The 15860-nt window shown below is 36.0% G+C and overlaps 1 protein-coding gene across 2 annotated transcripts in view; it reads right to left on the minus strand.

Annotated features, from left to right (window-relative positions):
- The window catches only part of SCYL2 (SCY1 like pseudokinase 2), a 61082-nt gene that overhangs the window by 6158 nt on the left and 39064 nt on the right, over positions 1-15860 (minus strand). Inside the window, exons 5-14 of one of the 2 annotated variants that reach the window (XM_044677843.1) lie at positions 15620-15841; positions 15167-15283; positions 14491-14616; positions 13129-13305; positions 12838-12849; positions 12605-12727; positions 10019-10132; positions 7064-7196; positions 4163-4281; positions 1093-1193 (exon numbers count right to left, since the gene is read on the minus strand). In XM_044677843.1, coding sequence (XP_044533778.1) covers positions 1093-1193; positions 4163-4281; positions 7064-7196; positions 10019-10132; positions 12605-12727; positions 12838-12849; positions 13129-13305; positions 14491-14616; positions 15167-15283; positions 15620-15841 — 1244 coding nt within the window. The remainder of the gene's footprint in view (positions 1-1092; positions 1194-4162; positions 4282-7063; positions 7197-10018; positions 10133-12604; positions 12728-12837; positions 12850-13128; positions 13306-14490; positions 14617-15166; positions 15284-15619; positions 15842-15860) is intronic. The other variant, XM_044677842.1, reaches the window with a different exon arrangement.

Below are 15860 nucleotides of genomic sequence, written 5' to 3' on the forward strand. Positions count from 1 at the left end.
ATGATTAGGTTCAAGCAAGCCCTGAAGAATGGGCAGGAATAGATGGACAGAGTCTAGGGAAAGCAAGGACAAACATTATACAAAACAAATGTACAAATTTATTTAGAGAAATGTTTCCTTCTTGCTTTAATAAATTCTGTCTTTTAAAAAGGCAATGTCAATGATGACACTAAATGGATAAATGATATTTAAGGTATTTTATCTGCTACAGGTCTGATCTAATTAAAAAAGGCTTTTTTGTTCAGCTTATCACACACAAAATGTATTTACTTTCAAGTCTTTGTCTCATGCCCTAAAATGAGTCAGGAAAGTCTCACTACTTGAAGGAACTTCCTTTTACTTCTATTCCCTTTAAGATCTTTCAAAGATAGTTATTTCTTGACTTCTACAAAGCAGATTCTGTTGCAAGTTAAATGGGTAGGAGAGAAGGATGGAGAGCCCTTCATGGGTAACTAGTTGTACTTTTTACTTCTTTCCCTAGCTAGGTAGGACCCTATCTAGGGAATGAGGAACATTCCTTATCAAGGAACTGAAAAAGCCCTGAGGGCAGAGGTGAGTGCCACCCAAACCAAATCACAGTATAAATGAAAAACATTTAACAAAAGAAGTAAAAATACAACCTAGATAATATGAATATGTAATTATGGCTTGCAAAGATCCATTCTTATTTTAGTCTGACCTCACTGCTTTGGAGGATGGAATTAATTCACAAATACTTCTAACTACTCCAAAAACAGAACAAAGAGTCCAAATAATTTTTTGAATGCTATTAAGTTTATGTCCCTAGAAGCCTAGTTATAGGTACAGATCAATATATGTTTATAATGCAAAGGAGCAATGCTGATAAAAGAATTTCTGAGGAATGAACATTCTTCCTATTAAATTAATGCATTAATTTTTAAACAATGTCCTCTTTTAACCTAAACTTAAAGCTGATCTAAATAAAAAAGAAAGGTAAACTGCTTGGCTTGCGATCAAATTAAAACCCAAGTGTTTTTAATTTTTTTCCTGATAACTCATGGAAAACAATAAACTTGAGAACTTGCTACTCTCATACCCACAACAATTGAAATTCAGTAGAAAACAACTCACTTCTGCTGTTCTTGCATTATGTGAAGTTGCTCCAGCTTAGTTTTATGTTCCACTTCCAATCTATGAAGCATTTCTTTGATGACCGAAATAAAAGAATTGAACTAAAAATTTAAAATTAGACCAGATTACAACTTTGAAAACTGGCAGTAAATAAAGTAAGCAGTCATTTATCAAAATATTCCTTATTTTTATTACAGTAGATTTTTTTTTTTTAATGACAGAAGTGTTGGAGAATGGGACACCATCTCTGCTAAGCATATTCAGTAAATCAGGCCACCTTTTAAAACTGTATGGGGTTTTTAATTCTCATTTTGTCACTTAACTGCCTCAGGGAATTTGGCCAGGTGAGTTAAATTTCATCTGTAAATAAAGAAGTTGAACTAAATAGCCTTTTCAGAGTCCCTTCCAGCTCTAAATCAACCATCTCATAAAGTTTCCGGATATAAACTGAATTTGGAGTTTTATATCCCAACCTCTCTAAAAGGTGGCTACCATTAGGGATTCTATTTATGGGGATACTCTGAGTTTATGGTTTATAGGTTTTCAGGAAAATACCCAATCCAATTCAAGCAAATTTTGAAACAGCCACTTTTTGTTTAGACATAAGAGAGTGAAGTTCCAGGAAACCTGATTAAAATCACATACAGCTAAGAAGCTGAAGGAAAAGTAAGTCCGGGTTTCTCTGAGGATTTTGAGAACAATCACTGCAATTTCTTCTCTGTACTTCTACTTCCTCTATTCCTTCCAGGGACCAAGAACTGATTACTTAGAGGGGAAAATGCTGACTTTTTCTCTTCAAAGTTGTTCCTCATAACTTCTAACTGTCCTCTACTTCCTTATGCTCAGGAACAATGCCAATTGCTCTGTTTCTCTCTCTCTCTCTCTCTGTCTCTCTCTCTCCAGCACATGTTAAAGGTATGGAGGTAAGACCCAAATTAGTGGCTGTTTGCTCAAATCTGCTTTGATGTATGTAAAACAGGATTGCCTACCCCTCAGCCTCACATCCTACTGGTTTGTCTTACAGGGTTAAAGTCTCTGTGTTTTCCATTGAATCAAGAGTGATTTTGATCTTTTACATATCTTGCTCTCCATTTCTTTAAAAATAGTACTTAGGGCAGCCAGGTGGCTCAATGGATTGAGAGCCAGGTCTGGAGACAGGAGATTCTGGGTTCACATGTGGCCCCAATACTTCCTAGCTACATGACTCTGGGCAAGTCACTTAACCCTAATTGCCTAGCCCTTACTGCTCTTCTGCCTTGGAACTGATACTCGATATTGACTCTAAGAAGAAAGGTAAGGATTTTTTTTTAAGTAGTATCTGTTCAGGAATGGAATTATCTTATGTGAATAGATTTGCTTAGAATTCATTCCTCTCTCCAGGATCAATTTTAATAGCAGTGACAATAAGTAAAAAACCATGTATTAGTAAGGGATATCTACAGGAAAAACTGGAGATAATCTCGGGGAAAGGAGCTGGCATTTTAGCTCTATCAAGTTTGCAAAGCTCTGTACACAGGTCTTTGATTTGATCCTGACAACTACCTAGAGAAGTAGATTCTATTATAATCCCCAGTTGACAGATAAGGCCATAAAAACAGCAAAATGACTTGCTCATGGTCCTCAAGCTAGTAACTGATTGAGGCCAGACTCAAGTTCAGATCTTCCTGACAAGGCCAGCAGCATCACTCACTATACCTACATCTATTTCCTCATACAACAGCTGGCACATTATTTTACATGAATGGTAGTAATCCCTAATAAAACAGCGATTAAGTTAATGAAACTATTATGTGAGGATGCCAATCTTGCAGACTCCCAGCACCAATTGCAAAGGGCTCATGGGACTGTCCATTTCAAATTATTCACTCTAAAGGACAGATGGAAAAGTCACAAAATCAGTGAGTGGCAGAGAGTCAGGTGAGAACCTGACTGAGATTCCTCTAGGATGGCTGATCTAGCCTGACCACTGCTGCCATAAATAGAGGCTATATATGGCTCTCAAGAGTCTCTTCTAAAATGACCATTCTAGGATCCCTGAAATACAAGGTCCTCTACTGCCTGGAACATGGCGCTCACCATTGCAAACATTGCCAAAATGACTGCTCAATGGTTACTGATCACCTTCAACTAAGTCCAAAGGCCTGGTTTTCACTCTTTGGCTCTCTCTTCTTGTAGCACTAAGTGCTGGCCATTGAACCCTTCTTCTACTTTAAGCAACTTGTGTTTTCCTCCATTCCTCAAGGCAGATCCTCTTTTCTTCTCTTGCAGCATTGACTTCAACCACACTCTCTCAGATTCAACTATCACCTCCAATTAAATGATGCTCAGGATAATTTTCTAAAGCATGATTCATAGTATTCTGGAATATTAGAATTAGAACACAACAGAGACTCCCCTCCATTCCCAAACATACACACTTGAAGTTGATCAGTGGTAATTTTATGTTACCTGCCCAATCAAATCAAAATTCCTTAGTCTGATCCTTAAAGCCTTCAGTCCACCTGTTTCCATGGTTTTTCAGGCATGCTCAATGCTCCAATTGGATCATTCGCCATTTCTTTTTTTTTTTTTTAAACCCTTACCTTCCATCTTGGAGTCAATACTGTGTTCTGGCTCATAGGTAGAAGAGTGGTAAGGGTGGGCAATGGGGTCAAGTGACTTGCCCAGGGTCACACAGCTGGGAAGTGTCTGAAGTCAGATTTGAACCCAGGACCTCCCGTCTCTAGGCCTGACTCTCAATCCACTGAGCTACCTAGCTGCCCCTCCCATTTCTTGACTCTGTTTCACTTTCCTGTCCAGAAGGAGGCTAAAAACTTTGCTTGTCAACATCTTAGCTCTCCTTCAAAGTCCTGCTTAAATACTGCTTCTTCCAAAAAGCATCCTCTGGCTCCCCGGCCAAACAAAACGCCAGGATCCTTTATAGGGACCTCACATCATGCCTAATTTTTATCACCCTTCTGTGTCATTTCCTTGTCCCTACATTTCCCCGCATACCAGAAGCCTCACACTGGGCTTCACTGTAGAAACTCACTGCTAAATAAATAAAAATCACTAACCACCCCAGACTCACCTGATTGAAATTAAGATTATTTTCAATACTCAGAGGAATCAGATGAGGCAATACTTTTCCAGCAAGCTGCTCCTTGGTGATTCCCAACTTCTTATGAGTAAAAGTACACTTGTAAATACCTATATAAAAAGACCAAGAGAAATTATTCATTAACCATGAATCAACAAATAAGAATTCACAAAATAGTGCAACTACCAAGAGCTATATTTTAAAGTAGAAATGGAGGCACAGAACTGGATTGAAGCCTCCTGAAATTGTGCATTATTTTAAGCTACCCGCTGAAGTTCAATCCCAGAAGTTACTTCTTTCTCAACAGAGAACTTTCCCTCTGGGCTAGAATGAATTTTCAGTACCACTTCCAAATCTAATAGTGAAAGAGTTATCCCTTATCCTTAGAGTTAAGTGTATTTTTTTAAAACAAAATTTCATATAGCAGAGAATTTGGGCAGATCAAAAATCAGCAGCAGCAGAGGTGATTCATACAATGTCCTTTCCAGGTGCTACTCCAATTTACTTGTGAATGCTAAATATTACACTAAAAATCAGCACGGCTCATAGAGGTTCTTAATAGGCTAACAAATACCTGTTATTTATCATGACAGGTCAGAGTGATTCTGTTCACAATATTCCTCAATTCTCTCCTCCTTAACTGGTCAGGCACTGAACCATCTGCTTTCTCTTCCTACCTCCACTCGAGTCTTGCAAGCTCTTCCTTCTCCTCCTCCTCTTCCTCCTCCTCCCACCCCGAGGATGTGTATCAAAATAAAATCTTTTGGCCTCTCTCCATACTACTGTTCTTAGAGAATTGGTTCTCTCTTTGGAGACTCAAGTATTAATTCAAAACTCCTAAAAGATCTTTATCATCTAAGTTCCAGCCCACAATTTCTAGGTACCTATGAGGTGCGAAGAGAGCATTTCTCTAGTTCTCCAGCCTAAAAAGTCTGAGAACTACCTATGTCTTTTCTCTTCTTGTAACCTTTTGCTGTTCATTTTTCTTGCACTGAATTCATCCCTGGCACATTACTGTGGTCCTTTCAGTATCAGTCTTGGTCCTATCACTTCATATGTGGATTACTGTCGCTCTCTGTGAGCAATATCTCTAGTGTCTACTTGTCCTAATCATAGCACTGTTCCAGGACCTGGCTTCCTAAAATATCCCTTGAATCATTTGCCTTTATAAAACTGAAAAGAGCTCTTCAAAGTCAATTACAGCAAGCCCACACTTCAAACTTTTCCAGGAAGGCTAATCCACTTACTCTTCCGCCCTTTTCCCTTCCCCTTTTACACCTAACAAACATGAACCACTCTGATGAAGGAAGAAGTGTGGAAAAGTGCAGTGGAGTTAGAGAGAAACTGGACCTGAATCCAAGCTTGGCCTTTATAATCTGGTTGAAACTGAGGAAGTCACTTTTGTAAAATGAAGGGTCAGATTCAATGTTTCTGAGGTCCTTCCCACCTCTAGAGCTCATACAACCAGCCTGCCCCCCATTTTTAAAAATATCTATGGAAAGAGTAAGAATTTATGATCAAACAAGAGAAAGAGAACTTTTTTTTTTAAACTCTTAGCTTCCATTTCAGAATCAATATTATGTATTGGTTCTAAGGCAGAAGAGTCATAAGGGCTAGGCAATGGGGGTTAAGTGACTTGCCTAGGGTCACACAATTAGGAAGTGTCTGAGGCCACATTTGAACCCAGGGTCTCCTATCTCTGGGCCTGGCTCTCAATCCACTGAGTCACCTAGATGCCCCACAGAAAACATTTTAAGATGTAAAATGGATAATTTTGAGTAAGCTACAAAGATTTTGCACAAACAAAACCAATACAGCCAAGATTAGAAAGAAAGCAGAAAGCTGGAAAATAAATTTGATGGCAACTATCTCTGATAATGGCCTTATTTTTCAAATACATAAAAATTGGAGTCAAGTTTATAAGAATACAAGTCATTCTCCAAATGATAAATGGTCAAAGCAAATGAACAGGTAATTTTCAAACAAAAATTAAGGACAAAAATAAAAAAACAAAAACACTCCAAATCACTACTCGTTAGAGAAATACAAATTTAAAAACCCTATATACTATCTCATACCTATCAAACTGACTAATATTACAGAAAAGGGAAATGACAAATATTGAAGGGGATGTGGGAAAAAATGGGACACTAATGCATTATTGATGGAATTGTGAACTAATCCAACCACTATTAAGAGCAATTTGGAACTATGCCCAAAGAAATAAAACTGTAAGCATCCTTTGATGCAGTAACACCACTTCTGGGCCTGTATCTCAAAGAGATCCCCCCCAAAAAAATAGGGAAAAGGGCCTATATGTACAAAAAATGTTTACAGTAGTTCTTTTTGTGGTGGCAAAGAATCGGGAAATCGAGGGGATACCCATCAATTGGGGAATGATCAAACAAGCCATAGTTTATGATTATGACTAGAATACTATTGTGCTATAAGAAATGAGGAGCAGGATGATTTCAGAAAAACCTGGAAAGCCTTGCATAAATTGATACCAAGTGATGGTGAACAAATCCAAGAGAACATTATATACAATAATGTGACAATCAACTGTGAATGACTTAGCTATTCTCAACGATACAATTATCAAAGACAATTCAAAAAGAATCATGAATAACCTGCTATCCAACTCTAATCTGAATGCGATTGAAAGCATAGTATTTTTCACTTTATTTTATAGGGCACAATAGAATTAAGTAAACATACTGTCAGTTAACATTCCTGAAGAGCTTTTGTACAACTTCTTAACAAATTATATTAGCTAGAGAAGGTAAAGAAAAGTAAAGTTATAGAATAAATTTAAAGATGTGCTATGTAAGGATTATTTAAGCTACAAATTTGATGAAGTAGCATAAAACAAAATTTAAAAATTTCAGCTACCTAGAATTCCCATGAGGACCGCAGGTTCCTTAGATGGAATTTGTTGTAGAAAGGGTAGAATGTCATCAAGTACAAACCATTTATCCAAGTATTCCAAAATCTTTCCTAAGCACACTAATGAATTTACACGAACCTATTAAAAAGGCAAATTGTTAGTAAATTAATATATTCTTTGGACAGGAATTTAATTTTTTTTTACAAAAACTAAATTAAAATAAAAACAGTAGCTCCCAATGTTTAATAAAGTAAAATAGCATTACTTTGAAACAAAAGAACTGGGCAAAATATGCTCTGATTTAAGTTTGAAATATGATTATTAACAAGAGCATGCAATATTTTCCCAAAAAAAGGAATACAAAATTAGTGAAGTTTTAGACAGCTAGATGACACAAAGGGTAGAACACCTGGCCTGAAATCAAGAAGACATGAGTTTAAATCCTGTTTCAGACACTGCATAGCTGAATGACCATAGGTAAGTCACTTAACCTGTTTGCCTCAATTTCCTCTTCTGTAAAATGAGAATAATAATAGCACTTTCTCTTCCAAAGTTGTGTTAAGTATCAAATGAGATAATAATTGTAAAGCACTTAGCACAATGACACATATTAAACACTACATAAATAGTAGCTCCTATTATTACGGTTACATTTTACTAAAAGCATTTATATTAATCTGTAAAATGATAATTATAAAATTCCAATATTTTCTACAGACTTGGATATAATGACTAGTGACTTTAAAAATTATAAATATTATTTTCTGATTTTTTGCTAATACCTGAATCTCCCAACTCACTGAGGCCAAATCTAGGTAAAGGCTTTGGATTCAATGCTTTAGGAAGCCTTTAGTAATCATGGCCACAATATTTATAAATGCTTTTTGAAAAAAAAAATAATTAAGAATTCTACTTTAAAAAATGGGCTCCCACTGAAAACAAGTCCAACATCCACTTCTGAAAAGGAGAGAGAATTGCAAAGTTAATTTTTAAAAGTCGAACACTTTTAGCATGATTTAGGATGATACAGAGCTCAGACGGCCACCTGAAAACCACAAAATGCTAAAGTCTACAAAAGAACTATAAAGTTCAAGTTTGGCCACAGTTGCCAAAGGTTCAAGATATGGACATCACAAATTTGGGACAAAATTCTAAATGAGGATCACAATCCAAAATTTGTTAGAGAATGACATTTTAAAGTTGCCAATGAAGGGAGAATGGTATTTGGGAGAAGATACAGAGAAAAGAGAAAGAGAGGGAAAGTCTCCCTATTTGCTTCTTGTGAAAATTGCCAATGTGAGTTTAAAACTACAATTTTGGTTTTATTTCATGTGATATTCAAGGACTTGGGCACTACACATAATATATATGTACATATATATTTTTTTATCAAATCTTAAAGATTATTTTTATATCAAATCTTATTTGCAATATACTATATTATGTGGGACAGGAGTCTTATGTACTGTGGTACAGAAATGAGCGCCCCATTATTATTTTAGAAATCTGTTCTAAATCTAAAGGAATGTTCTAAATCTTAGAAGAAATCAATAATTCTATGCACACATATTGAGGATACAATGAATTACAACTTGTCATGTAGAAAGCCCTATCACCAAAGGTACTATTATAATATAAGCTAATTAGTACAAGTCACATTTTAATTACTTTCATTACAGATCCCAATAAAGAGTCCCAAAGAGCCAGTTGCATCTCCAGATGAAACTACAAGGACTTCTGGGTTCTCATATCAATCATTTCAGTAAAGTATCCAATGTCCATCTTCTACTTCCTTAAAGTTGAAGGAGAACATGTGTAATTTATGACAATTTAAGTTAAATTCTGCTACCCTACTTAAAACAAAAACACCATTAATTGTTTAGGATTAAAAAAGAAAGCCTGCTACCAAAACATGTTGAATTTTATCAGAAAGGAATTTCATTTTTCTCTCTCCAATTTAGAGGAAGATACCTCAAATACGTGATCTATATTAAAACCAAAATGAAACTGCTGGTCTAAAATAAGTATTTCTATAAAACAAAATGCAATTGTTTGGATTATAAATTTTTATGATGCAACTGTACAAAACTACCATATATATTTACATTCTCAAAATAAAAAAGAGAAATAGTAAGTAACATTAATGGCAATTGTTAACTATTGTTATTATTACTAATATCATCATCATTTTAACAGGAGCTGCATTTATTTTGCACTTTAAGGTCTGTCAAGTGCTTTATGATCCTCACAACATTACCTTGTTGTTGGTAGATACTATTTTTGTAGCATTTTGTTGATGAGGAAATTAAGTCTGAGAAATGTTAATTGACTTGCCCAGGGTCACACAGATGCAGGATTTGGCTTCATGTTTTCCTGAATCTCAGTCCAGAGTTTTCTTCACTATACCACCTCTGAACTGCCTCTAAAGGAAATTATTATAAACCCATAATATGGCAAAACTGACCTCAACTCCCATGGCTTATAGAAAACTATCTACAAAATGAACAGAGATCTTAAGATAATAGATTTAAAGGGGGAAGGAAAGGACCTTTGTAATCACCTACTTGAACTCCTTCATTTTCAAAAGGAGGACACTGAGGTCTAGGAGAAGCAAAGTGATTTCCCCTAATAAAAGGTATTATACATTTACACACACTTCTCTCTCCCTTCTTCCCTCCCTCCCTCCCTCTCTCTCACATACTTCTCTACTAATAAAATACTCCAAAAAAAATGAACTGAAAAAATATCAGTGGGAAATGACACTCTTGAGAAAAGTCATAGTTCATGCCTGCTATTGAAGCCCTAGCCCTCCATTTATGTTACTGACATATCAACAAAGGGAAATTCATCTACAGCACCAAGGGCTGACAAAAATTGTTCAGAAGAAATGATATGGAGGGAAAAATACAACCACAAGAAAAAAGGTCAGGCAAATAAGCAAAAATTAATTATTTACTTACAGCTAGGGAAGATGTTTGTAAACATGCATTTTTAATTCTTGGTATCAAAGAATTTTTCATGGATGGATAGTCTATGAGGTTTGCAAAGGTTGGAATAATGTTTAGGCAAAGTTCCTATAAAGGAAAAAAAAACGTATCAATCTTATAATAAGAAAAAAATGTTTAGCCATTTTAATAAACATGAATCTAGCCAGTTTAATATTAACATAGTGTGAGGGGGTGAAGGGATGAAGGTAGAAGGATGGATGAATGGGAGAAAGAGAGGAAGGTAGAGAAAGGGAAAGGAAGGTAGCATCCCAGCAGGGGGAAATTGACTAGATCCCTTCAGGGCTCAAATAAAAGATCAGAGAGCAACTTTAGGGTTTAGAATAGATAGGTTTTATTTAAATTAGAAAGGGGAAGGTCTAAGAAAAACTAGGAGGTAGACAGAAAAGGAAAAAGGTGCCAAGAGAGAGATCAGGGTAGATAGCATCAACCAGCCTCCAGGCTCAAGAGAGCAGAGCAGCCCGGAAGAAGCACCAAACTTTCTCTTTTATACTTTCTCTGACACTTCCCACAAAGGAAGGGGGAAGTGTCAGGGGGAAGTTGTATTGGGGAGCCCTGGGAGAGACAGTCTGCCAGGGCTTACAATAATTTTAAATGCCACAGTAGCATGCTTAAAATTAACATATACATGACTGGGGGTTTGATGTTAAAGGATCAGTCTATTGCAAATACGAATAACATGGAAATAGGTTTTGAACAATGATACACGTAGAACCAAGTGGAATTGTTTATCAGCTCCAGGAGAAGGGAGGAAAGGAGGGGATCATAAATCATGTAACCATGGAAAAATATTTCAAATGAATTTTTTAAAAATTCACATATCCATTATCTCATCCAATCTTCACAACATACATATAAAGGCAAGTCTTAACCTTATATTGTACAAGTGAAAGAAAAAAAAAAAACTTAAGGAGATAAAGCTGTATGGCCAGAATCAAAGTCTGATTTCAGTCTGGTGCTCTCAAACCTCTCAGTCCTTGAAAGTTGATTTTTAACAATAAAAAGCTTTATTATTCTTCAAGTAGGGAAGAAAGAGCCAAATCTTTATCAGAACTTCCTGTCAACTCATATATTTTATATTTAACATACATTTTGTACTTAACAATGGAATATAATATAATACCATGGAAAATACCAAAACTGGCATAAACAGAATGTATCTTTTTTGAGTGTAATCAGGAACAAAAGAATCAAATCTTTCTTTGCCTTTGGCCTCCTTAGCATGGGTAAGAGTAAAGAGGAAGAGGAAGAAAGGCTATAGAGCACACAGCAGGCCAACTCCAGGGCTGGTTATTTCCCACCAGTTTCTATTGTGTTCTTCTTACTGCTATGCTTTCACTCTACTGAAACCATATTATATCTGAGAGAAGAAAAAGCAATGTTCTCCAAGAAAGTTTCACAGCTACAAATGCTTCTACATCTGAGCCTGATTACTTTTCTAAATCCTTTCTAAAGACAGGATCACAGAACTTCAGAACAAGAAGGGACCTTTGTGGCTACATTGACCAACCAAATCTGAAAAGGAATTTCTTCTATAAGCTTCCTGACAAAGTGTCTCTAAGCTGCTGCCTGATAGACCTCAAAAGACAAAGGATCCCTTAGCCCAGTTATCCCTCTACCTCTACACACCTCTAATTTTTCCTAATAGCCAGCCTAAATATGCCTCTTTGCAGATTTTACCTACAACTCCTATGGCCAAGAAAAAGAAGGCTAATTCCTCTCCCATGTGGGGATTTTCAAAACCTGAAGACATTTACCACATCTCTCTGAGTTCCCTCTTCTCAGGCTATTCACACCCCCAGCTCCTTAAACCCATCCTCAAATGACCTGAATTTAAGGTTCTATATCATTTTGGGTACCCCAGATGTAGCCTGACTAGGGCAGACAACACAGAAACTTTCCTCATTCTTCTCATTCTTGAAAGCTATGCCTTCTTTAATAGGCTGATTCTTTTTCAGCAATAAATTTTGGCTCAAACTTTAATATTCACTTCCATGACATTCTAATGTTGCATTTTCTACACATAATTGGACAAACTGTTCTCATTTTTTTCTTCCAGGTTCTTCAAATGAGCACCATCTGCCACAGCTCTGACCTTGTACTATTACATACGCTTCTTTCAAAATGATGATGCCCCTGTGGCTGACTTACCTGCTTCTCAGAATTGCTTGGGGAAATATTTGAAATAGCAATATCAATAGCTTTTCAACACACCAAACAACTTTGAAATTCCCAGAAAAGATGCTTGCAGCACAATGTTCTCTGTCTACTTCAAGAGGAGGGCCACACTACTTTGAATTCTTTCTAAATATTCAGGAAAGCCCACCCTGGCCCCACTTATATAAATCTAATATTCCCTAAAAAAAATGTAGCAAACGAAATGGCCTTCTAAATGGAATAAAGCAGATTAACAAGTAAGTTTCCAAAAAAAAAAAAAAGTTTCCAACAATCTTTGTTCAAATTTTCAAAGCAAAATGTATTTCCCATATTTCTTTTGCTTTATGAATCAAGCTTCCTAAATTGTCCCATCATCCACCTTACCTGAATTTGAATGGAAGGGGCTTCTAAGGCTCTATATACCATTGGTAGAACGCTGTTCTTTATTTCATCCGCAGGTGTTTTGGTTAACAGTAAATCCATTTTTTGCAGGAAAATTAACAAAATCTGTTTTTAAAAAAGTAAATCACATGAAAATTATGAAGCCTTACTAAACTATATAATGAAAAGATTCTAAACAATCCAACATATGAAATGTCTTACAAAGAATCACTCACCATGTTGCTGGCCTGAAGGCATGAAAGACAAAAAGCACAAACCATGCACATGAGTGCCTTTCAGAAAGCAGATCACTGCATAAGCCCTGTCATGCCCCACAATGCTCTCTGTGCTTAACGGTCATTCAAAAGCCTTCTATTTCCTAAATCAGATAGCTCTGCCTTACCACCTCAGCCCAATATTTTCTTTAGTGCCTGAAATAACTAGCTCTTCTGAACCCACTCTGATAAGAATGCAGATGAAGCAGTTACCAAGATTGTTTCCAAAGCACAAAAACTCTCCAAACACACCTGGATAGGCTCCTGCTGTTTAAAGACGGGGCCGAGTTCTGGCAGAATTAACTTGACATATTCTTCTTTGGTACATTCCTCAGCAATTAGTAGAACATTGGGCAAAACGAAAGGTACCATATCAGGGTTTACAAATTCTGAGGTTAAGCAAGGCAAAATTCTTTGTACTATCACACGCTGTAAAGGAGAAGAAAGTAGATGAATAGTATAAGAGAAACAAGTGAAGATTTTTTTCTATGTCCACCAAGATAAAAAAAATAAAACTAAAAATGTCTTATAAGCTTCTAATATATGTCTTATAAGTTCCTGATGGCCATGCCCAATGGAGCACTAACTCCTACAGATCTATAACACCACAGAGGAAAAGCCCTACAGAGTAGGGACCAGACTACCTAGGAAAGGGCTAAGACATTCATCAACATAACACAGGGCACAAAGGAATAAAATCAACTCAAAATATTGTTTTCTATTACATAATGGTGAAGGATTATAGATCTCATTAGTAAAGGAATAGCAAAATTTCAGGCTAGAAGAGACTTTAGACATCATTTAATCCAAGATCTACATTTTACAAATGAAAAAAATAAAGATCAGGCAAAAGAAGTGACTTGTCCAGGGCCAAAAAGACTCTTAAGGAGCACAGCCCAAATCAAGCCCCAGCTCCTCTCCTATACTGTTCTTCCTAAAAGATATATATATATATTGAAGGTAGACTCCTCAAGGGAAGGACTCTAACATTCTGCAGGTTCTTAATAAATGTACACCATACAGTATGTGCTTAATACATTGTTTACAAATGACTGATTAAAATGTTTGCTGACTAATGATGATATTAACTTTTATGCCACAAGGGATTTATTCACTAAAAATTACTGTTTGGTGCACTATGTTCCTAATAACCTAAACCAGTGATGGGCAAACTATGGCTCACAGGCCAGATATGACGCCCTGAAATGTTCTATCCAGCCCCATGACATTATTCCTAATCTGATGAATACAATGAGTAGGATACAATACAATGAAACTTTGAAACAGTTGCCTTAGAAATAGACTGAGAGATGAGTATTTCCTTTCCTTTGGCCCCCTCTTAGGCCTATCACTGGCCTAAACAATTCAACCAATTTTTCCATCTTAGCCTAAAGCCTCTCACTGGTTCAACCAGCCCAGGGCTCATTCCCACCTTCATGGTATTTCTCTGACTTCTCTTCCTTTGGTTTAGGGACTGTAGCTAAAACACTTCTTGAGAAGCCTAAGATTAAAAGCCAATGATCTCACTTCTCTGGGCTAACCATTAGGTTAAATCAGCAATCGGCTTAAGATTTTTAAATCTAGGTCACAACAAGAAACTGAATGAAAACAAACCTTGGGTAGTTTGGGCAGAACCTTCGGGAGTCCTTTGAAAAACTGTGATTTCTGAAGATTATCTCTTTGGAATAAGGAATCAAAATATTGTAGTGTGACTGCACCAACATCATCAAAGAAGGGAATCTAAACATAAGGGATCACAAAATTTCAGATGAATATGAGATCCTACTGTTGAAATGAATTCTCTCTTTTCAATAAGGTTAACTACAACTCAGGGAGGCTAAATGACTCACCAAAAGCCACAGAGAGGGTGACTGTAGAGCTGGAAAAAATGAGATTTACCTGATGATCCTATGGCCTGTATCATTATCTCACTTACTGTTCAATTCTCAACACTTTTAACGTATTTCAATAAATAAATATGTGTGTATGAGAGCAAGAGAGAAATAAGACAGAGACCAAGTCTATGAGTCTACTAATGTTAGAGTACAAGACTCTCTCAAGACAGAACCATGCTAATCATATGATTCTATTCATTTGAAATATTAATTTCTTCAGCAAAGTTATATCAATAAATACATAAATTTTCAACTATATCAGTCTACATGAAGACTGCAAAATGCTCCTCAGGTACATAAAAAGGTAATAAAAATGTTGACTGTAAATACTACTTGGCAAAATCATTGAAGATGAAGGTTTCAACTCTCCAAGACTATAACTTTGATTTATTTACCTTTGTCATTTGATCTGCATCTGGCCTGACAGTTGGAGTTACATTTAAAAGTAATTTCACATGTTCCCGGACTTCCTCAGGTATGTTCTGAAGAGAATTGGATCCCAGACGACTTAGCTAGTGAAAGGAATGATTAAATAGCAACTCTGAATAAAAAGAAAACTATAAAAAAAGGCCATCAAATTATATTATTTTCAAATAACCCTTTTAAATATCTAAAAAGATATCTAAGCCCAAATGAAATGTCTAATTCTACTAAAGAAACTAAGATATCTTTAGACTAGTTAAATCACATTTCTCATCCATGCTACTAAAAAAAAAAGTCAGATTTATAGACAATTTTAAAATGTGATACTTTAATCTTATTCTAGTTTAGATAAGTTGTCTTGGAAATAATTTAGAAACTGAAATTTGAGGGTACTTAAAACAAATATTTGTAGACAGAAGAAATACCTGATCCAACTGCCTACTGAAGCTCTTATATATATCTTGTTTGTTGACTTCAAAGATAGGCTTTCCTTTATTAAATACAGCATAAAAAACAGCTCCTAAAGAGTACATATCACTTGCTGTCTCACAGCTCACAGAAAGTATGTATTCAGGAGCCAAATATTCAGGATTTGGCAGGCATAATGATGGTAAATTTGGATCCCATTCTTTACAAGGAAACTTAGGCTACAAAAAAAAAAAGGGG

Source organism: Gracilinanus agilis, chromosome 5, assembly GCF_016433145.1.
Source record: "Gracilinanus agilis isolate LMUSP501 chromosome 5, AgileGrace, whole genome shotgun sequence".
In the NCBI taxonomy this organism is placed as follows: domain Eukaryota; kingdom Metazoa; phylum Chordata; class Mammalia; order Didelphimorphia; family Didelphidae; genus Gracilinanus; species Gracilinanus agilis.